Source organism: Petaurus breviceps, unplaced genomic scaffold, assembly GCF_028583685.1.
Source record: "Petaurus breviceps papuanus isolate PSGF00001 unplaced genomic scaffold, PetGlider_PUasm1.0 90865, whole genome shotgun sequence".
Lineage (NCBI taxonomy): Eukaryota > Metazoa > Chordata > Mammalia > Diprotodontia > Petauridae > Petaurus > Petaurus breviceps.
The window spans coordinates 9,210,608-9,238,002 of record NW_027187367.1 but is presented as its reverse complement, the minus strand read 5'-3'; the positions used below and the strand labels follow the sequence as shown (position 1 = coordinate 9,238,002).

The 27,395-nt window shown below is 40.9% G+C and overlaps 1 protein-coding gene across 5 annotated transcripts in view; it reads right to left on the bottom strand.

Moving 5' to 3' along the window:
• Positions 1-6,681, bottom strand: part of ANKS1A (ankyrin repeat and sterile alpha motif domain containing 1A) — a 270,152-nt gene extending 263,471 nt beyond the window's left edge. For 2 of the 5 annotated variants that reach the window (XM_069073496.1, XM_069073497.1), the window contains exon 1: positions 6,357-6,681. In XM_069073496.1, coding sequence (XP_068929597.1) covers positions 6,357-6,553 — 197 coding nt within the window. In that variant the 5' untranslated portion in view covers positions 6,554-6,681. Of the gene's footprint in view, positions 1-6,061; positions 6,121-6,356 lie in introns of those variants that run through there. The other 3 variants (XM_069073498.1, XM_069073500.1, XM_069073501.1) reach the window with 3 other exon arrangements.
• Positions 6,682-27,395: the final 20,714 nt, after the last annotated feature.

Below are 27,395 nucleotides of genomic sequence, written 5' to 3'. Positions count from 1 at the left end.
TTCATTCAGAGAGGAGGGCAAATACCCTGAAGGGTTGGTATCCAGAATCTGGATTAAGTAATAAATATGGATTGGACAAATCTCAACCTGAAATTGGCAAATTCTCCCTACTAGAACCAGTGAAGAAAGGAAAAAGAAAAGGGGCTTGAGTGAAAGTGCAGCCAGTAGTACCAAGATGCAGATTTCTTCCAGAACATTTGCACCTCTGAGATATTTGTATCTGTTTCTGGTTAGTGTTGTTCTTTGTTAATATTAAGTAAAAAATAAGTTGTTGTAAGTCACATTTACCTCTACAATCTATAACTTCTGAGTTCTTTTTCTAGGAACTGCCCCACCTTTCTAACTCTTCACATTTCTGTCACTGTGGTCCCCCGGTTTCCCAAGTCTGAAAATTTAATGTTGCCTTAACTCTTCTCTCTCACCTCTTATATCTAATGGTTACTATGTTCTATAAATACAGCTACACAATCTCCTCCTCATGTCTTTCCCTTCTGTCTACTCCCTATGTCACTCAAGTATAGGGTCTTATTACCATTCACGATACTTAATTCAACACACCACCCCCCACAAAAGAGCTTCCCACCCTCACTCTGACCAACCCCACCCCAAACCCAACACATTTCTACTTTAAACAGAAATTTTCAATGGCTCCTTGTTGCCTACAGAGTGAAGTTAAACTCTTTTAGTGGGCATGTTGGGTGCTCTGAAATCTGGCAACAATCCTGTATTACCTATATATACCAAGGAAACTGGACTTCTGTCTCCCATACACTCCATCACTTTTCTGATACAATGTATTATTGATCAGAATGGGTCAAATTGTCCTCCTTGTCCATAGAACTGCTATTCTTTTAAAACTCAGCTCAGAGGCCTCCTCCATGAAACCTTCCCTCATCTCCCATCAATCATTAATTACTTTCTCCCCATATGTACTTCAGGAATTACTGTTCTATGTAAATTCTTTGAGCATAATTATATATTATTTTATAATTTAATTATTTATGTCATCTTCCCCTTGCACTATCAGTCTGTAAGGTCCACTAGAACCTTATTTTTCCTTTATACTCCCCTCAGTATTTGGTTCTAAAGGCCTATAAAAAATGAAGGGTTGAATGTTTCAGATTCAATCCTTTCATAAGCTATTATAACAATCTTCCTTCCAGCCTTCCTGAACTCTTCTGTTTGATTTAGGTTCTCCCTGCTTCTGGAATCTTAAAGTTTACTTTATTTTACCTTTCATTCTCATAATCATTTCAATGTCTTGATTTATGATTTTAGTTTTCTTCATAGCCAGACTTTTTCTTTTTCACCTTTCAGTTAAACCCAAATCTTTCTGCATTTGTATCCCATTTTTCTACAAATTCAGTAGTCTAACTAAACAATAAAACTCTCCCAATAAGGCTCAAATGTGTGTCTACTATACCAAGTAATCAGTCAGACTCTGTGAAATCAAAATTATAATCCACAGCCTCTACCCACCAAAACTGTCCAATATAATTGAAGAGTAAATGGTGATATTTGTAAAACAATTAGTATTTTACGTATAATACAATCTCAGCTATACCAAATCCATATGGAATAAGACCTCTTTGAAGAAGAAAAAAACTTTTCTAGATAGCAAAGCATTCATCCCTTTAAAAAAATAATTGTCAGGACAGCCAGGTAGCACAGAGAGTAAGAGCAGCAGCTCCAGTGTCAGGATGATCTAGGGATCAAATCCGGGCTAAGACACTTAGCACCCCCCCAGAAACACCTGGCCATGTAACCTTGAGCAAGTTACTTAACCCCAATTGCTTAAAAAAATAATAATAATAATTGTCGGGGCAGCTAGGTGGCGCAGTGAATAGAGCACCAGCCCTGGAGTCAGGAGGACCTGAGTTCAAATGCAGCCTCAGACACTTAACACAAAACTAGCCATGTGACCATAGGCAAGTCACTTAACCCCAATTGCCCTACCCTACCCCCTCAAAAAAAAAATAAAAATAAAAAAGTACTTGTTTAAAAGTATAATCAACTCGAATATAAATATTTTTAAGCAGAATACAGTAACCTGAATGTAACCTTTTCTCGAAAAATCGGGATTTTTATGAACGTTGCTATATACAGACTATTTCCCCCAACACTAAACTGTCCCCAAAATGTTGTATTTTTTTAATTCCTGCATCTACTTTTAAAGTATTTTTTTTCTTAAATTCAGAACAGTTATTTCTTGCTGTTGCTTGCATGCCACTTCCAAGTTTCTAATTTGTTATTTTAATCTGCTGGGTGGTTGGAAACCACATAAACAAGTCTGTCAGAGGTTAGTGTAAAATGAGAGTAAAGAGTCTTCTGGTAAGATTCTGAGGGGCAACCTTTGACTAAAGAGAGTGGATTTTAATGAATTAACATCACATTTATTTTTGGCTGATATTTGATATAACATCACATATATTTTCTTCCTCATTCTCAGTTACATCTAGAGTAAGGTGTTACTGTATATCAGAATTACATACTGATGTAATAAAGTGCTAAACTGTGTAGCACAGACAATTAGAATATAAAAGGAAAAAAAAAGTACAGGTGGGGTACTGTAGCCAAGATGTGCAAAAAAAAAAAAAAATAAGTTATGGATAGCATCAATGTTACCCTGGAGTCTACTAGGACTAGATGAGATTCGAATAGGGTCTAGAAGCATTGACACTAAGTATATAGATAAGAGGTTAGAGGTTGGGAACACAGACTAATAAACCAAATGTGTCCTAGGCATTAGCTATGTCAAATTCACATATGTGTAATCATAGATTCCATCTAGGTCTACAAAGTCTTGTTTCACACAGAAAAACAACACTATGTTGTTTATGTATGACACAGCATGGCAGAGTGGACAGAAAGTCAAACACAAAGAATAAGTTGGGGATTCAAATATGATTTCTGCCACATACTAGCTCAGTGACTCTAGGCAAGTCACTTAACTTCTCAGTATCCCAGGGCAACTTCCAAAGACTATAAAATGGCAGAGTAGGTTCCAATTTGCCTAAGAAAAGGGAGTCTTCTCACTAGGTTTTTATCAACCTAGTTGATATATGGTGGGGGTTTTTTTTTGGTTTGGTTTGGTTTTTGCTTTTTTGGAGGGCAATTGGGGTTAAGTGACTTGCCCAAGGTCACACAGCTAGTAAGTGTTAAGTGTCTGAGTCCGAATTTGAACTCAGGTCTTCCTGACTTCAGGGCTGGTCTCTGTTCACTGTACACTATGTGTATATATGGAGATAAATAGAAAGATACTTAGACAGACAGATATAGATAAGCAGATGAAATTACAGGTCCAAAAGAAAAAAACCAAGTTGTAGTTAAGATTCTGGGGGAGGGATGATGTAAGGGGGCAGTGGAACGTGGGCGTAGAGAAGGAATAAAAGAGGATAGAGAAGAAAGGAGTTATGGGGAAAAAAAGCAAAATGAAATGAGACAGTTCTTTGATTACGTGGTAGGGCAAATTCAAGGGTTTTGAAAAAGAACACTAACATTTCTACACAAAAGGAAGAAGAATCACTGACCTAAGTAATATTTAAGTTTATGTTCTCATTGGGTAAGAAATCTTTCAATACTTTTAATCAGAGACATCTCTAAGAAGGTCATAATTAATGACACACCTGGCATAACTAGTAACTAAAGCATCATCCTCCCTGCCCCCAGGAGCCATGGGAACAAGAGACTGGAGCAACACTTATACATCTCTATTATCATATCAACAGAGGAATGAACAAGTAAGCCCTATCTTACCCTAGAGGAATGAAGACAACACCCACCCTTTAACAAGAAGACAAAATGCCAGCCACAGTAACATAAAATGAGCTCAACTGTGATTTCATAGTCTTCCTATCGTTTGGAAGCTAAATTCTCATAGAATATCACCAACCAGGGTGGTATCTGTCTGTGACTGGCATGTGACTATCTATATTTGAAGCTAAGAAATTTATGAGACTCCACTACATCTCATATTAATAAGGTATTCTAGAGAATTATGGTGTCATTGCCAAACACCTCAATACTTCATGATTCATCTGGAGTAAAAGTTCACCTATCTATCCAACCTTGTTTTTCACAACAAAAATCATACCTTCTAATCCAATTAGGACTCTCTTATACTATCACCAACTGCTGTTGGTGTTGTGTCCGACTCTTTCTTGGCAAAGATAACTGGAGTGGTTTGCCATTTCTTTCTTCAGCTCATTTTCCAGATAAGGAAACTGAAGCAAAACAGGGTTAAGTGAGTTGCCCAGGGTACCATAGCTAGTATGTGTCTGAGGCCAGATTTGAACCCAGGAAGAGACTTCTAGACTCCAGGTCTAGCATTCAATCCACTGCACCACGTAGCTGTCCTACACTAGGACTTCCCTGTCTTTACTACTATTTCCCCTACTATTTGGAATGCCACAATCTCTCTCCATCATCTATTCAAATCCTATCTATCTATTAAGGTTCAACCTAAGTCCCCCATTTCCTATGAAGATTTCCCTGAACAACTCAGCCCAGCATACCTTTTCCTATTTTGAAGATCTATTGTGCTTAAATTAAATACAGCATACTATGTTCCAGACACTGTGCTGGCATTGGGGATTGAAAGACCAAACAATAACAAGAGATTCAAAGAGGCAAAGATGAGGAAGGTAGAAAAGAACACATTCATAGGTAAAGGATGGAGGCAGGAGATGGAATGCCATGCATGAGAACAGAAAGTAAGCCAGTATGGCTGGAAAATAAATATATAAAAGAGTAATACGTAGTGAGTCTGGAAAGGTAGGTTGAAGCCAGATTGTAAAGAGTTAAATACTAGCGGAGTTTATTATATGCACTAAAGGCAACTGGGAGTCACTGGAGTTTTATTTAGTACTTTTTGCTCTTCACTTGTTCCATTTTAATCTTGTCTCTTAAAGGAGACTAGGAATCAGGGCAATTTTACAATTACACTTTTATATCCCAAAACTACCTAGTATGATGCTAAGCACCGAAGGTACTCAATAAATACTTGTAGATTAAATGAAGTTGGACACATTTGAAATAAGCACAAACAACTAAAACAAAAGGGCTAATGCGGAAACAAAAACTAACAAAGCCATTTCTAAATAACTTCCACTTCTTAAAACCTCAAAAATAAAACGGGGAAGGAAAAGAACCCAGGCTACAAAAGAAAGCTGCTGAATCACTATCAAATTCTACACATGATAACAAAGCACCCCAAATTGTCTTCTAGTCACAAAAAATGTTTGTTTTTTAATAATCGTTCCTGCTACTATCTACTTACACTTTTAAAGTCTCAGTGAAAGTTAAAAACTACCCCATTTTTAAAAACATCTTTCAATTTCTCTCCTTTTATTAGTGAGCTCAGTGATTAATCCTTAAAAGTGCAATACCCTATTGTGGTTCAATTTGAGGAATTCAAAATGTTTTACGTTTAGCGTGAATTAAAAGAAAAGCATACTAAACTTGATGGACGCAGAAACAATTTAACAATCTGCCCATAAGCAAGCAACATGAGCCAGATCATATGGAACCAGATGAGGCAAGCAGCAAGGTCTTCCTAAGAGAACAGAATCAACAAAATTCCCACTGGGAGGAAAGAGTAGATTCTGCATCTGGGTAGCAAAGGAAGTAGCCTGATAAAAGTGACAGCTGGTGACCCATAACGGACATAGAGGAAGCCGTGCCATGAGGTGGAGAGTGCCACCTGAGCACAGCCTCAACCTTACCAGTGCCGCCGAATCGATACACCTAGCAGCAAGCACATGGTAAGCGCTCACACTGCTATGGTGTTTTAAGGTTTCCAAAGCCCTTTGCTCACAACGACCCGTGGAGTAAAAGCAACTCAATTATCAACATCGGTTTCTCCAGATGGGAAAAGTGAGGTTCGGAGACTTGACCCAAATCAGCCGTCATACGGTTTAGAGCAGAGAGACCGACTTCGGAGTCTGGTCCAACTCTGTTATATGACAGTTGAGGAAAATGAGTCTCCATATCCAAAGATTGAGAAATTTGCCCAAGGTCACACAGGAATTAAGTGCATCTGCATCCCTCTCCACGTACACACCCAGGGGGACCCTGGTTGCCACTCCAGGGGGCATGCACTGGACCACACAGCTTCCAGGGCAGGACCCGAGCCCTCTTCTCTCAGCCTGTCCCGCTGGGCTCCGGAGCCTCGGCTCCTGGAAAGTGTGTGGGGGTGGGGTGGGGAGGGGGGTGTGTGTGGGGGTTACCTTCGCCTTCCTCCCGCCCCATACCCCAGGTGCTTGGGCCTCCCTGGGGTTCCCCCTCCCTCTGGCGCGGGCGGGGGCAAGGGGAGGCCCGCCGCGCGCCACCCCTCTTCCCGCGAGGCTCACACCCACCTGAGGAGACTGGAGAGAGGGTGACTGGAGGAGCCCAGGCCGCCGCCGCTGCCGCCTCCCGAGCCACCCCCAGAACCGCCGCCAGAGCCGCCGCCGCCGCCGAAGCCCGAAGAGAGCCGCTTCCCGGACAGCAGCTTCTCCACAGCCGGGAGGTGCCCGGTGCGGGCCGCCTCCAGCAACTCCTGCTCCTTCCCCATTCTACCGGGTCCGTCGTCCTCCTCCCCGGACCCCCAGCACCCCGCCCCGGGGCCACTGCGTCCGCTCCGGATCCCAAACTTTCTGTCTCCGGGCAACGCACCCCCCCCCCACCGGCCGGGGACGCCACCTCCCCCCGCCCCGTGCCGTTCCCTCCCCTTCCCCCACCCCGCCTCCCGAGAGCGCGTCACTTCCGGCATCCGGCGTACGCGTCACCGCACCCCGCCTTCCTTCTCCCCAATCCTGGACTTTGTGAACGTCCCGCCCCTTTTCCTACCTAAGCGGGAAAGTACAATACGGGCGAGAGTTGTGTGGCTGGGTCCAGAGCGGGGGGCGTGGCTTCGGAGTAGGGACCGAGCTGAGCATTTCACGGACCCGGCTCTAGAAATTATTGCCTTATGCTGCAGAAGTAACGTTTGCTTTCTGTCTCTCCGCTGGTCTGGGGCACACCTAGGAGGCCCTTTAGGGAATGCTCATTTACTTCCCCCAACCTTGGGTCTCAAAAACTCCCAGACAGGAAATAGAGTCGGGGAACAAAGGGCTCAAATCCTAGGTTTGCCACTTACTACCTGCGCGACCTTGGGCAGGTCACTTAACCTCTCCGGTCCTCAATTTCCTTCTTTGTAGCACAGTGCCTGGCACATAGTGGGCGTGTAATAAATGTTTATTTTCTGTTAAATGCATTTATCACAAATCTTGTAATAAACGTTTATTGGATTGAAATGGAATTGGACCAGATGGCCCACCAAGAGCCTAACAAGAGTAGGTCCTAGTATTTAGAGTTGGAAAGGAATCATCTGGTCCAAACTAATTTTACAGAGGAGGAAACAGGCTCCTAGAGGGGAAATAATTTGACCACGGAGGAAATTAGTGGATGGTAGAACCAGGATTCAAATCCAGCTAAGTTTGGGGTTTTGCTGTTTTTTAAAATTCTGGCTGAAACACTTGGCAGCTCATGAAAGATGTCTAGAAGCTAGATGGAAACGCTAGACTTGGAAACAGGAAGAACTGAGATTAAATTTGAGTTCAGATACTTAGAAGTTGTTTGATTCTGTGCAAGTCACTTAAGTTCTGTCTGTCTCAGTTTCCTCATCTGTAAAATATAGCACCTCCCCCTGGGATGCTGTGAAAACAAACTGAGATCATATTTATAAAGCACTTTGCAAACCTTCAAGGCCTATATAAATGCTAGCTTCTCTTAGGAAAGAGCTGTTGGGGTCAGTCAGGCAAGCTTTCTATCTCCTGCACTGAACAAGAGTTTCAGAGACACAGGAAATCAATGAGGGCTTATAAAATGACCCAGTGTGTTCCTTCCCTAGAGGCTATGAATCGGAAAGGGCGTTCACGGAGACAATAAAATAGCCTTGAAAGAGTCAGAAGATGTGGGTTGGAGTTTAAATTCTGCCTCTGGCAGTATTAATAAGAACTCACATTTGTATGACACTCTAGTATTTCCTTACCACAACCCCGTGAGGTAAGTAGTAACAAGTTTTATTACTCTCATTGTATAATTGAGGAAACGGGCTCAGATTAAGTGAACTGTCCAGAATCACAGTACTGGTAGAGTCAGGACTCTGAACCAGACAGGTCTTGTGACAAAGGATCCGGTTGTCCGGTGATCTTTGAGTAGAAAAGGACCTGAGAGAACTTTTTTTTTGTTATTTTGCTTTGTTTTTTAATGGGATAGAGCTCTGGGTGGGTTCTGGTTTGGTGATTTATCAAATAGTTGAACAATAGAAATAAATTTAACTTTCACTTTCTAGTTCCTCTGATTTGGCTTCACAAAGAACTACTGCCCTATGCTTATTCTCGGACCACTTTCTTTGGGAACTAGAAAAAAGAAAGAAAGCCAAAACTAGAGTCAGGAACCAAAAAGGAGATAAATAAAAAGCAATGTTGTAGAAGAGATTCCTATTCAGATGTGGGTTTTACTGCGTGTTCATTGATATCTATGGAAGCATATTAACCTTTTTTAAAGTTTTCTAAAGATATTTTAAAAATAAATATTTCTCCAGCTTAAAACTCTTTCCAGAGTACTCCTCTTTGATAGGTAAATTAACTCAAAAACAGATGGCCTATCTGAAAGAAACTAGATTAAGGGTGCTAATCAAATTTGGGACCAAGGTACCTCTTGTCTTTTTTTTTATTATTAAATTTTATTTTATTTTCAAAGGAAAATCTACTTTCTGTCCCTTCCACTTCCTGTAACCCTCCTCCTGTTGTAAACATGCATAGTCTAGCAAAACAAATTCCTGATTGACCATCTATATAAAAATGTCTTAATCTGTGCTCTGAGTTCATCACCTGTTTATCAGGAGTAGGACAACACATTCATCATGAATGCTCAGGAATTGTGGTTGTTGCTTATGCTGATCAGAGTTTCTAAGTCTTTCAAAGTTGTTTATCTTTACACTATTGTTATTGTTGTATAAATTGTTCTCATTCTTTTCACCTCACTCTGCATGGGTTTATGTCTTTTCAGATTTATTATACTGTCACCATCATTTCTTACAGCACAATAGCACAGTTCTTCCTTGACATTCAAATATTATAATTTGTTCCATTATTCCCTGATGAATGGGTACCCCTCACTTTCCAATTCTTTGCCACCACTAAAAGAGTTGCTATAAATATTTTTTATGTAGGTGTCCTTTTCCTCTTTATTTGATCCCTAAGGTATAGACCCTAGTAGTGATATTACTGAGTCAGAGGGTATGCATACTTCAGTAGCTATTTAGGCATAGTTCCAAATTGCTTTCCAGAATGTCTGGACCAGCTAACAGTTCCACCAAGATTTCCTGAACTTACCTGTTTTCTACCTCTTGGGAAGTTCCTAGCTTTCCTCATTGCCCATAGTCATTGGTCAAGGATGCACTTAACAGAAGTACTCTCTTTTTCTTTCAAAAAAATGTCCTCTTCTCATTCATTAAAGATTATGATAGGGGCAGCTAGGTGGCATAGTGAATAGAGTACCGGCCCTGAAGTCAGGAAGACCTGAGTTCAAATGCAGACTCAGACAATTAATACTTACTAGCCATATGACCCTGGGCAAGTAAGCTAACCCCAATTGCCCTGCCCTCCCCCCTCCAAAAAGCAAAAAAAAAAAAAATTATGGTATTGATCACAGACAGGAGATCCTTTCAGTCTTGGATGGAAGTGGTCAAGGAAAGAGTTGAGAGGTTCTAGCTGAAAGCTGAGTGACTCTTATTCTGCAATGTTAACCCAAAATTGTTGCTTTGTGACATACTGTGACCTTCCTTATTCAAGAATTCTATACATGTTGCCTCATCTTGTCTTGGCTTAGGGGGATATGTCTAAGGGAATGGAGTAGGGGGAAGAATCTATGCCAGTTTTGACATTTCTCTCTTTAAACTAGAAATGCTTAGACTTAGAATACTGTTGAATCAATTTTTAAAATTGCTTCTGGCAGATTTCTGTCTAAAACTTAAAAACATTCCAATAACTTTTTTTGACACATCCTTTCTAACTCTGAATGAAGTTCTATGACTGTAGGTTGGTTTGTCCAATATATGTGATAAACATTTTGCAGAATAAAGAGTACAGTTTTCCAGATAGCAGTACTTTTGTTGGAGAATCAGTGTGTTGTGGTAGATAAATTGTTGGATTTGGACTAAGGAAGACCTGTGTTTAAATCCTCTGACACTGGCTCTGTAACTGATAAGAAAGCCACCCAAATTTTATCAGTTTCAGTTTCTTCCTCTATAAAATAAGAGTAATGATAGCATAATAATACAGTAATACATAAAGCAGAATTGTCACATTCATATGAAATAATACATTTAAGGTGCTTTGCATTTTTGATTCTCCAGAATTTTCTACCATCCCAGAGGGAAGGGAATAGGCATTTATAGAGTATCTGTTATGTACCAGGCACTTTACAAATAATATTTCATTTGATCCTCACAATAACCTGTTATTATCCTGATTTTACATGAGGAAACCGAGGCTAAGTGACTCTCTCAGGGTCACACAGTAAACACCAGCTTGGATTTGAACTCAGGTATTCCTGATACCAGATCTATCCACTGTACTACCTAGCTGCCTGTAGGCAACCTATTCACCTTCAAAGTTCACACTGTACCTTAAAGGTCTCCTCTGATTGGTTGGTTCTTCCTTGAATCTTCATTTTTAAGGAAGTTGCTCAGGGAAGTCATTCCTTTATTCCCTCCCAGGCTCTACTAGGGATTCTCCAGACTCCTTTCTGCCCCACTATGCTTTTCTCCCATACCCCAATTTCAGCTTCTTTTTGTCTTCCTCCATTAGAATGTAAGATCGTTGAGAGTAGAAATTGTCTTTCCTTTTGCTTCTATTTGTCTTCCCAGAACTTGGCACAGTGCCTGGCACAAGAGTAAATGCTTTAAAAATGCTTATTGACTTAATTTAACTTTGCATACTTTAGGCTTTGTCACCCTGCTTAGAATCTCAGCTCATTTCCAGTCCTTTCTCCACATGCTACCACACAGCTACCAAAACAATCTGCCTAAAGGACAGAGGGAAGGCAGAGAGGGAACAAGCATTTATTAAGTGCCTACTACATACCAGGCACTATGCTAAGTTTTAAAAATATCTAATTTTATCCTTACAACAACTCTTTGAGGGAGGTACTATTATTCTCATTTTATACATGAGGAAACTGAGGCAGACAGTTTAAGTTACTTACCAAGGTCACATACCTAGTAGTGTCCAAGGTTAGATTTGAATTCAGGTCCCCCCCTAACTTCAGGCCCAGTGCTCTAGGCACTGCCTACCTACCTGACTGTGAGCACAGGTCTGATCATCAGTCCTCTGCATGGATATCTTCACTGACTCCTTATTATTTCTGTTCATCCTTTGTTTTCAAAGAGGATCAGTGACATCACAGGTGATGACTTGCCCATAAATTGGTTTTCAGGGAGGCAGAGCTGTACAAAGTCATCACCTCACTCTCTCTTCCAGAGTCATTGAAGTCCAGTGGTCCAGGACAAAAGTCAAGATGACTGGCAATGGCCAGGGATGCAGTGGATGACCTTGGCATCTTCAGTGTCTGACCAAACTCTAAGCCCCTTACAATACCTGCTTCAACCTTCTTCATGGCCTTTGGAACAAATTGTTTCCATCTGCCCATTCCACTGGGGCAAAGTCTTTACATGCTTAGGGTAGACTACCCCCCCTCCAATTCACCTATGGATTTGATACATGTTGGTTACCCTCAACCTGGTTTAGTCCATCTGCCTAGAAGGTTTTACTGAAGTGTGGCCTCTGGGAATGCTACAGCTTCTTGGAGCCACAGGTGAGAATTGGATGACAGGTGGACATCAAAGGTGGATGAGTAGCCTCACATCAGAAGTGCTAGTCCATCCTGAATACCCCATATGCCCTTTATTATTTTCCATAGGGAAAATACAAACTCCTCAGCTTGGAACTTAAGACCCTTTATACTTTGGCTCTAGTCTACTTTATTTATATTAGTCCAGACTTATTTATATCACTCCTCTTCCTTAATTCCATAATCCCACCAAAATAGCCTATTGGCTAGCTTGTTTCCCAAATTTAGTATTTTATTTCCTCCCACTCCTTTGCACAGACTGTCCCCCTCCCCATGCACCAAGCTTTCTTTACTTCTGCCTCTTAGGATTCTTAGCTTTGCAAGGTACAATTCAGGTAGAGAAACCTTTCTTCATCTCCATAGTTATTAGTACTTTCTTCCTTTTTACTCAAGGATAGTAAGGCTTTTCATGTAGTAACATGGGGTTAAACTAATTGTAAAATTTTCACTCCAATTTTATGAGGTATGAAGTTTCATGAGTTAATCAGAAAGGAACAACACAATTGGCTGAATAACAAATAAGCCACATACCCCTGAGGCTTTAAATTACCAAGTCCTAGAAATTTCCAGATAGACTCACAAACAGCTTTGTGGAAGAGATCCCTGAAGAGTGAGAGAGAGGAGCCAGGGGTAGGAGTCTGTGGGGGAAGAGTAGAAGGGGTAAGGGACAGATTTTTCTATGGCATTTCAAAAGATCAGTGATTCTAGAGTTGGAAGCACAATTGAGGGAATAGAGACACATACTTGACAGAAATGGATACTGAAAGACAGTCACTAGAGGGAAGAAGCAGCTTTAACAATGGGAAATCTAAGAGCAGGTTGTGGAGAGGACCAGACCCAGGGACCCCAAATGAGTGGCTCATCTACCAAACAGAATCTAGCCAAAGGGAATTTCATGAGAACGCTATAAAAAAGGGAAAGGATATTCAGTATATGTAGTTGTGAATTGCTTTTGCAATAAATTTACCATACATGTGTGCCTCGCTACCATTATACTCTGAATTTGTAATCTTCCTATGGACTCTATATTTGTGGGAGAAAGCACCCCAGTAGTAAGAGGCAGGCATCATTCCAAGACTCCTGGTTCAGGTTCTGTTTTGGAATGAAATGATGTACTTGTAAATCACTGAACAGTTAACAAAAGCAAACTTCACTCTACCTTAACACAGCAAGGATATGCAACAAGGATATGAAAACATCTGGTCAGGAGGTCAATAGGGCAAGATAGAGCAGGGCATGGCAACATGTAGTCTCAGGCACCTATGAAGTCTTAGAGGCTCAGACTCCACCTAGTATGAACTTCTTATTCTCGTAAGTGATCGAGGACAGAGGTGCCAATCAGATCCAGGACCACTTTGCCTCCTTTTAGGGAAAACTAATTGTAGCAGCAAGCACCCCAAGCGTCCTCAGGGTTTGCAGCTACCACAGGTTCTTGGATCTGCTTTGTTAAAGGAAAGCAACTCAAAATGGATTAACAAGCTTACTTTAATCAGTCAGACATATATTGTTTACCTTGTTCAGGAGAAAAGGTCAGCACCCTGAACCTCAAAGTATACAGGCATAATTATCAAGACAGAAACATCAAGTAGACAGATTTCCAAACTGTCCAACCATTACATCCATACCCAGTCAACATCTGGGTTTCCACATTCTGGGTTTTTCAAAGCCGGGGGGCTCAGGAAAACGGCTTCCCAGAATCCATATCAAATCACAGAACACTTCTCAAAGTGAGCCCCAAAACAAAGCTACACATCAGTGCTTATATAGCCTTCTCCTGGCTCAGAGAATGTAACAACCTTTTTGACCCACTGGCCAATCAAAAAGTATCTACTGAAAAACAAGCCTCCCTCCCCAGGCTTCTGGTGCACTTTAGCCTAGGGGCAGGGAAGATCTTTAAATCTGCATTTCCATTACACTAATCTACATCACAGGATGAAAAAAAAGGAGGGGAAGCCTAACCTATCTTGTGGGGAAATACTGACAGATATTAATCATATCACACCAGATTTATGGGGAGAATAGTTTGTACTTTCTCTTTTCAGACCCTGGGACTCCAACTAAATGGTCAATCGAACAGAGACGATATAGCCAAATTGCCATTGTGAGAAACACGGTCATGAGCATCATGGGCACTTCCCATGCAGGGAGATCCACGTGATAGACCCATTCTTACTGAAAGAACTCAGAAACAGAGTTGGCAGAGGAAGGTGTTTATTATGCTTCTCTTGTGAAAGAAGGTGCAGTGCTCATGAGGAATACCCACGCTATACAGGAGCAAGAACAAGCTTAAATATTGTTAGCGTAGTCTTACTCCTCCCATTAGAGTTGGGATTCGTCCAGACTCTTTCAGGCTACAACTCTTCCTTATATTCCCACTACATGCCCTCATTAACATGTTTCCCCTCCTAGATCATATATCTCATGTTTAGAAAATGGTGGAATCTCCACCCTTTGGGCATGTAAGTTAGTATTAATGAGGTTAGTTGAGCAGGTACAGTAGCGAGGACACTGGTGACCGGGGCATGACCCCTCAGGTTTGAACGAGTTGTCCTGTCCCAACCTTTTCTGATTCCTCTGGCTCCAGGATGGCCATTGTCTTAGTAAAATAAGATAAGGGAGCTTCCCCAATAGCTTGGGAGTGTTAATTATCTCCCAATAGCATCTGTGGGAGCAAAACAAAATTCCATAATATCCCCTCTTACACCAATTTAGTAAATACCTTTGCTAAGAGCTAATTATGTCTTCTGGCTAAATATTATTAGGAAATAGACTAATGTAGGCTTATGAGCTATCTAGTTTTAGGAGTGGGTATATTCTTTGACCCCTGAATTTAACAGCTTCCTTCTGGGGACCCAAAGATTCAATGCAAGTTGGGGAGTAACTGAAAAACACGACTACATCTGTAAATATTGAATTCCTAAGTAGAATATAAGGTCCTTGAGGACAAGGACAGCTATTTGTTTTGTTTTATTTTTATTTTTTGCCTTCGTATTCCCAGCAGGAGTATGATGCTTCCCTAAGCACACAGTAAGTGCTAACAAAATACCTCTTGTCACATCTACTTAGGTATATATTGATATACATATATGTGTATATATATATATTTCATAAGCTAAGCATAATGCAGTTTAATACAAATATTAAATGTCATCTTAATTGTATTTTTTTTTATATAGCTCTAATAAAATATGTAGTCCCTAAGTTTATGGTCTTAAGGAACTCAAGGTCATCTTTAGATACTAATTCAGATAATCAAACGAAGTTTTTATTTTCTCCTGTCCCCTTTACAATGAAGAATGTTCAATATTTCTATTCAAATATTAAACAAAAACACAAGAATACCTTAGTACCAACAGCTTCCATAATGTGCCAGGAAGAAGCTTAGTGTATTTATTTGTGGAGAATTGGTTGAAACTGAAAGTTCAGAATAGAGGGTATGGAGAAAATTTGTTCCCTGAAACTAGAATAGTACCCCTCCACAATCCCTCTTGTCTGGTGCTTCCTCTGACTGAGTTCCCCTCTCTCTTCTTCCTGTCACTGTCCTCCATCTCTTCCCATCCTTTATCTACCTTCCTTCTCTTTACATCCCTTCCCCATACTCTCTTCTCCTCTTTGTCTCCTCTCTCTTCTTTTTTCCCCTCTTAACTTTTTCTAATCACTTCTTTTCTATTCTCTTCTCTCTCTTCCCCTAATTCAATCCAACAACTTTTATCAAATGCCTACTACATTCCAGACATTATACTAGGCTCTGGAATTAGTACAAAAAAAAGTCCTTGGCCTCAAGGAATTTACTTTGTAGATGGAGTTGATAAATGTTACCTATACATAGGTAAGAAAATTAGAAATATGGAGAGGGAGAGGAGGCATTAACAACTAGGTGGACACTGAAAGGTTTACCAAGGTACAGTTTTCCAAATTCTGAAGATTCTAAAAAGAAAGGCTCTTGCTTTTCAGGGGGTAGGCAAAGCTATGGCTAAACTTATAAGGTATTTTATAATACATTTCTCAATAAATAATTCACTTTTTTTCAGAAAAAACAAAATTCAGAGTCAATAAGAGCTATTTTTTAAGATGTAGGTATAAAAATTATATAAAGGATTTTGTCATCAAATATCTGAATGTTCCATTGCTTTATTGTAAGTTTAAGGTTTGTGTGCTGTTATAAAAATTGTGGTATGAATAACTTTATTTCAATAAAGTATAGCTAAGAAAATTTGATTTATAAAAAGTATTGGGAGAATAACACAACATTGTAGTTTTAAAAAAACAACAATTGGGAGTTACCACATAAATTTTGAAACCATAGCCTGAGGAGGTGGCAACTGAACTGGACTTTGAAGGAAGTCATGAATTCTGAGGAATGAAGATAAGGAGGGAGGACAGACATTCCAGGAAAGGGAGATAGTCCAGCAAATGGGGCAAGGAAGCAGTCTATGGCATGCTGAGTTCTGAGAACAGCTACCAGTTTGACTGGGTGAGGGCTATAAAGTGAAATGAGGCTATAAAGGTTGATGAGAGACAGATTGTGAAGGACCCGGAATGTTATGATAGCTAAGGAGTGTGTATTTTGTCCTAGAGGCAATAGAGGAAGCCATGGAAGATTTTTGAGCAGGCAAATGACACATCAGATGATCTTAGAAAGACTATTTAAGAGATGCATGTGTATCTATATATCTTGTTTGTATAGTTGCTTGTATGTTGTCTCCCCTATTAAACTGTGAGCTTCTTAAAAGCAAAAAGTGTCTTTTGCCTTTCTTTGTAGCTTCAGTACTTAGCACAGTCCTTTGCACATAGGAGGTACTTAATAGATGTTTATTGACTAACTCAGGGTGAGAAATCTTTGGCCTGGAGGCCACGTGTGACCCTCTAGGTCCTCAAGTACCCTTCGACTGAATTCAAACTTCACAAAACAAATCCTTTTATTGGGGGGGGGGATTTCTCACCCTTGCACTAACTAGTTAACAGAGGGATAGGTCAGATTAGGGAGTGACTTGAGGCAGGAAGCACAGTTACAGTAGTCCAAGTGAGAAGTGATAAGAACATAAATTAGGTTGGTGGCACTGTCAGTACAGAGAAAGGGATGGATACCAAAGATATTGTGGAAACAACACAGCCTCTCTGGCCATCCTTTACAGTACTGACTGTACCTACACTCACTATCCATGGCTTTAAAGTGGTAGAGTTGGAACACCCCTTTCCACTTCCACGTTCTCCCCCTATCTCTGCAACTCAGTAGCCTTTCTTTGTTTGAGGTCCATGTTATTCATATCTACCCCCAATCAAAATTCTAGTGGCTATTATCAATAGCCACGCCGCACCCCCCCCCCTTCCCCCAAGACAATTCCCTTCCTTCCTCAATGAGTTCCATACCTGGCTCATAATTTTCTCTTTTCTTCATCTCCTGTCCTCATACTAGAAGACTTCAACAATATGTTGACTCTCCCTCAATCTTCCTAACCATTCAATTCCTCAACCTACTCACTTCCCATGAGCTACTCATCTACCCCACCTCAGCCACATACAAAGACAGTCATATCTTGATCTTACCATCACCCACAAATGTACCACCTCCATGTTCAAGAATTCCAAAATCTGCTTAGCCAACCACAGCCTCCTGGCTTTTTATCTCTCCCTCTGTCTTCCCTTACAAAACCCTATTATTTGTGCACACCAAGACCTCTAATCCCTTGACTCCTCAGTTCTCTCCCAGACCATCTCCCCTGCACTAGCCACTCTCTCTTCCTCTCCCTATCTTGACCCTTTGGTGAACCAATTCAACCCTACACTTTCCTCCATTCTTGAATCCTTATCATATCACCAGTCATACCCAGGCTTGGCCTTGGATCCCACCATTTGCTTCTTTACTCCTACACACATGCTGCTGAATGAAGATGAAAAAAATCATGGAGCCATTCTGACTGGATCCATTCCAGTTTATGTATCAACTGGGCCCTAACTACAGCTAAGCAATCCTTATCACTCTCCATAGAGGTTCTTCTAAGCCTTTTCACCCCTCCTCAAACTTTTCAAGACTTCCCCTCCCCCTACCATCTTAACTGAGAAATATGTCTCATATTTTGCAGGAAAACAATTGAAGCCATTTGTGCTCAGAGTTTTCTTCTACCTCTTCCTTATCTCATCTCACTCATTTCTGCCACACTATTTCCTCCTTTGCCCCTGTCTCACATGATGAAATGACCTTACAGCTTACCAAGGCTAACCCCTCTACTTGTTCAAGTGATCCCATTCTATCCTGTCTCCAGATTGTCCATATCCTCATTCTCCTTGACCTCCCTGCAGCCTTTCACACTACTGATCACTCCTCCTTGATATTCTCTTCTCTCTAGGTTTTCAGGACACCGCTCTATTCTCCTGGCTTCCTCTTACCTATCTGACCACTTCTCTGTCTCTTTTGCTTCATCCTCCTCCAGAGAATGCCTTCTAACTGTAGATGTCTTTTGGGGTTCTGTAGTGGGCCCTCTTCTCTTCTTCCTCTATGCTACTTCACTTAGTGATCTCATCAGCTTCCATGGATGTAGTTACCATCTCTATGATTGATTCTTGAATCTACCTTTCCTGCCCCAATCTCTCTACTGACTTCCAATCTCAAATCTCCAACTACTTATTAGACATCTCAAACTGAATGTCCAGCAGACATCTTAAACTAAATGTGTCCAAAACAGAATTCATTATCTTTTCCCCCAAACAATTCCCCCTCCTATCTTCCCTGTTACTGTAGGGGCCAACACCATCCTCCCAGTCCCTTGAGATTGAAACCTAGGAGTTATTAATTTCGCTTCTGCAACATGTCTCTCCAATATACCCCCTTCTTTCCTCTGACACTATTGCCACCATTCTGGTGCAGGCCTTCATCACCTCACACATTGATTATTGCAATAGCCTGCAGTTGGGTCTGCCTGCCTTGTCTCACTCCATTCCAATACATCCTTCAGCCACCAAAGTGATTTTCCTCCACTCTGACCATGGATCAAATAAAAAATACTCTGTTTGGCATTCAAAATCCTTCATAATCTAGCCCCCTCCTACCTTTCCAGTCTTCTTACTACTTACTCCCCAACACTTATTCTTCAATCCAGTGACACCGCCCTTCTTGGCTGTTGGTAGAACAAGACACTTCATTCCTCCACCCTGGGCATTCTTTCTGGCTGTCCCCCCATACCTGGAATGTTCTTCCTTCTCCACTCCCACTCCCAACTCCACTGTTTTCTTTTAAGTCCCAACTGAAATCCCACCTTTTTCTGGAAGTCCTTCTCAACTTCTGTTTTATTCTCTTAATTATTTCCCATTTGTCCTGTATATAGCTTGCTTTGTAAATATTTATTTGCACATTGTCATCCCTGTTAGATTGTTAGTAAGCTCCTAGAGGGTAGAGGCTGTTCTTTGCCTTCTTTTGAATCCCCAGGGCTTAGCACCCTGCCTGACACCTTGTAGGCGCTTAATAAATGTTTATTGATTGATTGAAGCAACACTTGGCAACTAATTGTTTGGATGTGGTGAGAGAAACGTAGTAGACAACAATGAAAGCTGTCAGCCTGGGTGATTGGAAACACATGGGCGTCCTGGACTGATAGATCAAGTTAGGGTAGGTTTGGTGAGAAATTAGAATCCCCCGCAGGGCACCTAGCACAGGGTAAGCGCTAGATAAATATTCATTTCTGGGAAAGGGAATGATTCCGGGAGATGCCTCCAGGTGGGAATGTCCACCCTGGGTTGTAGCTGCCCCAGCAGAGATAAGATCTGGGCTTGTTCTCTAGCGGAGGAAGAAGCAGGAGGGAGAGGTGGAACAGAACTTCCCTCCCTTCGCCCAGCTCCCCCAGCTCGGCTCCCCCAATCCCCCCCGTCCCGGTCCATGGAACGGATTGGCTCCTCCGACGCTCCATAGTGTGTCGTCATTGCTGCGCGACGAAAGGAAGTCTGTTTTGCCCTGCAGGCCCTGCTCTGACGGCTTTACACTGGGCTGGTGGAAAGGCTACACGCTTTCTTCCGTTCCTGCGGGGCCGCCATGGTTGAGCCCGATCAACGGTTGTCCCAGGTGAAGGCAGGAAAGGGCTCCGCGTCAGACGAGGTGCCCGTCTTTGCCGCGCCGCCGCCACCCTTGAGCCCTTCCTGGCAACTGCCCAGCCGCCCGACGCGGTCCGGGAGGAGACAGACGGAGAGGGGAACGGGGACTCCAAGGAGGCTGCGGCCGAAGACGCTGAGGTGAGCCTCCCAGCGGGCCTGGGAGGTTAGGGGGGCTCGGACCCCGCCCTGACCCCGCCTCGGGGCCTTCAAGGAGCTCCCCCACCCCGCCCCCTTCTCGTCGGTGGATCGAGGGCTGCGGACCTGAGTGCATTGGATGGAGTCCAGGTTTGGAGCCAGGAGACCTGGGACCCACGAGCAGCTCCCACAGCCGGTGACCGAACACCGGGTGTCCGCGGGATGTGGGGAGGAGAGCCTTGGTAACCTTTGGCAAGGTGATATGGTTGTAAGCTACTCTTCCCGCGCTTACACTTGGACCGAGTGACCGTAGGAGAGATTCGATGTGGTGCTGTCCTTGGACCCAGGAGGCAAAATTAGGAGCAGGGGGGTGGATGTTAAAAGGGAGTAGGATAATGCTTTTCTATAAGAAAGAATTAACATTTTCTTTATTGGTTTTATTCCTGACTAAAGACAGACCCTAGGTTTTTACTGTCTTGACACTTCTACACTTCCTCTCCTCTTTTTCATCTAAGACACATAAGTTTTTCATTCACTGAAAGAGCCCAGTTTTGACTTGATTTGACTCCAGTTCAGATCCTTGTACACACATATTATAATAAAAATATTAAAATAAATTTATTTGAAAATTTATATTGATATCATTTGCTTTTTATATTGCTTTTGTTTCTACATATTACCTCCTTTACCTCCCTCCCCTGAGAGCCATAACTATAGCTGTGTAACCCATGGATATGTCACTTTAAACTCTCTGAGCCTTAATTACTTCATCTGTTAAGTAGAAATTATAATACTTTCACCACCTACAGCACTATTTCTTAATGAAGAAATTGCTTTGTAAATCCTAAAAGTAAATTTATGTTATGAATATGTGTACTTTGTGTGAGTGTATTTTTGTAAATCTTAAGCATTTATGTATATAAAAATTTATGGATCTGTGATTTCATTCATTCAACAAGCCTACACACACACACTTTGTAAATCTTAAAGCATTTTCAAGTATAAAAACTCAAATGGATCTGATTTCATTCATTCAGCAAGATAGCTCACCTACAATTTGCTAGACTAGGTATTAAACACTAGGGATACAGACAAAAACAAAACAGTCCTCGCTCTCAAAGAGCTTACATTCTGTTGGGGGGAGGAGAAATACATGTTCATGGAAAAATAAACGATATATACAAAATAGATACAAAGTGATTTGGCTGAGTAGAAAGGAGCTGACAGCTGAAATGCCTTTTGAAAACAGATTGCAGTTGAGCAGATGCTTGAAAGAAGCTCCAGTTCCAGGAGGCAGAGGTGAGGAGGAAAAGCATTTCAGGTATAGGAGGCAACCTATATGCAAAGGAAAGGAATAGGGGAATAGAATATTTTGTATGTAAAAGCAAATAGGTTAGTTTAAAGTCTAGAATACATGAAGGGAGAGTAAAGTGAAGTCAATTTGGAAAGCTAGGCTGGAGCCAGATTACAAAGGGCTTTAAAAGTCAGGTGCCTTCTCAGCCTTGTCTTCTGCATATACTTGAACTAATACAGCTGCATTTCCCCTTTTGTTCTTTTTAATGAGAACTTCTATAAAGCATATTCAGGACTATGATATTGAGTCCAAATGTGGCATCTCCATTTTCCTTGATGGTGAAGAGTTCACTGCAAGTCTTTTTTCCATCTTTCTTTTACTTGTTGTTCTCTTTCAATTAAATCCTTAAATGCCCCTGGAATAACTAGTCTTGTAATTGAGTCTCCTAGGCTTTTTAAAAACAGGATTTACCCTCTCTGCTTTCCTGTTTTATTTGGTAACACTGTTCATAATTTTCCATCATCCTTCACCCTGAGATTTTAACAAATGAATTTATAATCTAAACTACCAAGGTCACTTCTATACCATGATGAGTCTACCATATACAGAGGACCCTGAGAGGCACTGCAGTGTGTACAGTGGTGTATACTACCAAACCCTCATGCAATCTCATTCTCCACTGATACAAGGTGTACAAAGATCACTACAGTCAAGTGACAAAAAAGTCACTGCAATCAAGGAGTTTATATCCTGTTAAGCTACTTAGGAGGTGGGGTATAAGCATAAAAGATAGAAATAATACAAATAGCAAGGTATAGATGTTTGAAGCTTTAGACAGGGGTGTGATTACATCCATTTGGTAATCTCATAAAAGGTTTCATGAAGGAAATGGCATTTGAAGTGGACCTAAAAAAATAGAATTTTGAAAGGCAGATGAAGGATATAAGCATTTCAGAAAAGGGAAAGGAAAGTTGAGATAAGATGGTAGGTAAGCTAAAGGTGGTCAGAATAGACCAAATTGGTAGGAGTATAATTATATATAACAGAATCAGTAGGAAATAAGGGTAGAAAGGTGGGTAAGAAGCCAGAGCAAGCAGGGCTTAAGTGGCAGACTGAAGAATTGGCCAAAACATGACACTGGTTATACATATTGAGCTTCCAATGAACTAAAACCCACAGATTTCTTTTTTCAAACTACTCTAATCCTTACTAACCTGTGCTTGAAAAGTTGATTGTCTTAACCCAATATAAGACATGACATTTCCTTATTAAGTTTGGCCCCAATGCCCTAGCCTGTCAAGATGTTTTTAATCCTGATTCTGTCATTCAGTGTGTTAGCTTCCCTCCCCCCTCCCAAATTTGGGTTATAAGCAAATTTATGATCTTGCTATTTGTATCTTTAACATATTTATCAAGAGCTTATATAAACAGCACAGAATCAAGCACAGATTTCAGGGTAACTACTGCCAAGTTGACAGTGAATTATTAAGAACTACTCTTTGAGTCTAACTATCCAACCAGGGCCAAATCTATCTCACTGTTATTGTCTAGTCCACATCTCTCCTCTGTGTGAATGAGCTACTTTTTAAGATGCTTTGCTGAAATCTAGTTAACACTTTATAGCTTCCCCATAGCTATTAGTTCAGTGACCCCCATCATTCCAAGGTTTTAAGCCAGGGTGAATAGGAGGCTTACACCTATGTGGTACCCTGACCAACATTCCGTTAATACATTATAATTATTAAATATTTAATGCCAAACCTTCATGCAATCTCATTCTCCATTGATAATTGTATCTATGGAACAAGCTTAGCCCTGTAGTATTTATTTAACCACATTTTTTGAGATACTGTATCTCAGAAACTTTAGCAAGGGATCTGGTAAGTTATGGAAGAGAAAATAACAAATTCGATTTTGAATAACATCCAGTGGAGGTGTTAAAAAGGCAGCTGGGAACATATTATTAGAAATTAAAAGTTTCCTAAAACAATCATATCTTAATCACTGACAGGAACCATTCAGATTTGGTTGCCCACTTTTTTATCTCCATCACCTACTTTTGAAAGAAAGGGTTATCTCTTTGAGACCTTTCAAACAGTTGCCCAAAGCACTAAGATGTCACACATCTACTTGTCAGAGGCAGGACTTGAACCCAGGTCTTTTTGACTCCAAAGCCATTCCTCTTCACTACCTGAGTCACAACTATACTTTTTTAAGGAATGGAAGTATGATGTGAGTTGGGCAAGCTCAGTAGTCACAACTAAATGAGGTGCCCAGGTTAATATGCTAGATGTGCCTTTACTCTCACACAACATGCAATTGGTTTATGTGCCTGGAGTCATGGGACTTTCTCTGCCTCATATTTGTCCTGGAATATCTACAAATTTTTGGGAAGAATAATCCTGGAACTATGATATCCCACTCCTATTTCCTAGGACCAGAATTAGACATGAGACCTAGGGTGGCAGTGGGACCAAAAAAGTACAGATTCACCTCATATCCAACAAATTGGTAGCTCTGTATACCTTGGTAGGTAGTTTTAAAACATTAGCCTGACTGTTCCTTTAAAGCCCTGTATGGAGGTAAAATTATTTGCTGCTAAAAAATAGTAGTTTGCTAAGACTGAAATTTGATTGCTGTGTGTGGATTCTAATGATATCATTCCATTATCGCTAATAACACAAGAAATAGAATTGTATAATAGTTCAGATATAATATAATTTAGTTTTTTCATCTGTTAGACATTTCCCCTAAAAGACCACTAGCTCCTTGAGGGAAGCAACCTACCCAACACAACAGGTCCACAATAAATGGTTTGTTATTATTCTTTTTTAATGATGTCATCAAATCCAGTCAGCCTGTAAAGTTGAATAACTTTAATTGAATAAGTTGGTTTCTTTAATTTGTCCTATCTGTCCAAGGGCCAGGAAGAATCAGATTTAACAGGAACTGGAAGGGAGGACCCATCTTTACTTCCTCTTGCAGCCAAGAAGATGAAGATAAAAACTAAAAAGAGGAAAAAGCACAAAGTAGATGAAGATGCAATTCAGAAGATGCAGTGAGTTGCATTCCCATGCATCTTCCCAAGTCATCTTCCCTGAAAGCTCAGATTTGTCCACAAAAAAAGTTTAATCCTGATAACTTCTGTACTGGTTTAGGTACAATTTACAATATTTAACTTTTACCACAAATCTAAAGTGTCAAAAGATTAAAATGCCAAGAGGCAAAGTCAGCTTCTAGAAACACTGTTCTTTTGGAAGGCATATGGAGTACATACTGTAACTCTGGGACACATTTGTGCCCAGTATGGTGCCCAGGCTAAAATCCATTTTCCTATTTCACTGCTGCCTCTCTTGGAGTGAGAGGTATAGTTCACTCTGATTTGTTGCAAGCTCACTGAGACAAAGAATTGTTTTCTGAATCTCCCACCTCGTAATATATTTCCGTGTACATCAAGGGAACTCAAATATTTCCGTTATTCTTTTTTTTTTAATTTTTTTTTTATTAAGTAATCAGGGTTAAGTAACTTGCTCAAGGTTACACGTCCAGTTATTTCTGGGTGTGGTGCTGAGTGTCTGAGCCCGGGATTCGATCTCCAGGTCATCCCAACACTGGAGCTGGTGCTCTTACTCGCTGAGCCACCTGGCCGCCCCTAAGCAATTGGGGTTAAGTAACTTGCTCAAGCTTACACGGCCAGGTGTTTCTGGGTGGGTGCTAAGTGTCTGAGCCCGGGATTCGATCTCCAGGTCGTTCTGACACTGAAGCCGGTGCTCTTACTCGCTGTGCTACCTGGCCGCCCCCGATTTCCGTTATTCTTTTCTCAGAATCTTGGTTTCTTCCTTTTCTGAAGAACAGCTAAACTGCTATGAAATGTACCATCGATCAGTATTCCCTAAAGCTGCTATTAAATGGGTAAGGATGGACTGCTGGGTCCTCACCCATCACCCCTTAGGATGAAGCCAGATTTAGAGGTTGGCACTGAAAAGCAAAGATGAAAACCTAGATAATACAGGTGGGAAAAATACTTTCCCCTCAATTATGTGGATAATAGTTTTGTTTCTTGTGATTATATTTCAAATGATAAAAGGAGAAAGTTATAAAAAGTGCTTTGTAAACCTTACAGCCACCTGAATTATTCTAATCACCAAACAGTCTTTTGAGTACATTAAGTTCCAAAGACTTATTGATCATACATTTATCTTAATCTTAATGTTTTATCCTTCAAGCTGATCCATTCCATTACTGTCACCTCAGTATCTCAGAATGTTGTCATTGCTATGTCAGGTGTTTCTAAGGTTTTTGTAGGGGAAGCGGTAGGTGGTGAGTAAAGCCTGATATATATACTAGGTGTTATTGTAAACATTGGGCTGCATCCTTAATGCTTTTATTTTCAAGAAAAGTATTAAAGGACCATATGTGTTCATTTTTTACTTGATCTAGTGAGGTCTCTGAGCAGCGTAGGCTCCCCTGTTTGCAGCAGGGCAAATGGGGAGCATTGTATATTCACGTAAGCATGCCATCTAATTCTCTCCAGACCCCTATCTTAAGTGGCTAGAGGTGTGTGGGAGAACTTTGGCTCTTTAGCCCAGAAAAGTGAAGCTGATGCTTTGATCCTTCTGCAAGCCAATTGCTGCTGCCATGGTGAAGCAAACCAGAGAACTATAAGAAGTGGCCACAGTGGTCACACACACTCACACACTTACACATGGCCCCTGGCAGTAGTGAATCTTCATCAGCTATCTCAAGTCTACATAAAATCTCTAGCAAGTTAAGTTACTATTGTAATTTGAGTCACTTTTAAATGGAGGTATGCTTTAAATAGTCACTTAGGATGAAATCTCCTACTGCCGGGTAAGAAGCAGCATTCTGCTACAGAAAGAAGCACCTCTTACCTGTTTCCATAGCTAGCTCAAGAGGTGAAGGAAAAGTTAGAGGGCTCAAAAGAAATCAGCTTGTAAATTAATATGTAGTAATGAAATACTTTTCTCTTGGATTTTTTCTAGCTTTGGATGTGTGTGAGAAATGGGGAGAGCTCCCACCACTACAGCCCAGACACATGCAGGAAGCTATTCGAAGGCTGAAGTCAAAGGGGCAAATTCCTAATTCAAATCACAAAAAAATCATCTTTCACTAGGACTAGAAGCTTCCTAAGCTGTACTACTAAAAATGGAAGGACCGACTTCCATACATCCTTCCACAGTGGCATTGTACTGATATTGCTCAGATATCCCAGTCCTTTAGGGAAACTGTGATCAAACATCTGCCCCCAAATCTTCAAGCTCAAAGTTACCTGGTAGAGAAGTGTAGTCATTTTCAGATTTGTTTCCTGTCAATGTAGGACCATTTAGTTCAGGCTGTGATTGGTAACTCTTACTTGGCTAACCGAAAAGGGGGAGTATCCTTATATATAGACATCTTGTGAAAACCATACAAGAGTACTGCTTTCCAATGGGTAGAACTCTTCTAAAGATCAATCTTCTTGATTAATCTCAAGAGTACCTTATTTTGCAAGTTTCACATTGGAACCCTAAACTGCTACCCCCAGAGTTTCACATCTGGTTTGAAGTTGATAACAGGCCAGAAATTTCTAACTTGTAAAATGTGACAGTTTAGTTTACAATGTTAGCAACTGGTGGAATGACAGAATAGTTTTATTCCCTTGCAAAAATTAAATATTATCATGTGGTTTTTGGCATATGATCATTAAACTATTTTCTAACTTGGAACATATGTACTTTAATTTGTGTATTCAAAGCTTAAAGTCATCAGCAGGGATGATTGGGGTGTGGAAAAATGGTTCTTGTTCTCACCTTCCATAGCTTTCTGTCCAGGAAATAGATGATTTTTCCTTAGCCTTCTCAATGTAAACATTTGAAATTATTTTATCTGGCATTACTCTTAATCTGATTCATCTCACATAGAAAGGGTTTATAAATGGATTTGAAGCAGGATTAAAAGGCTGCTTTCAGTTCCTCTCAGACGGACAGACAGACAGACCTGTAGCCAA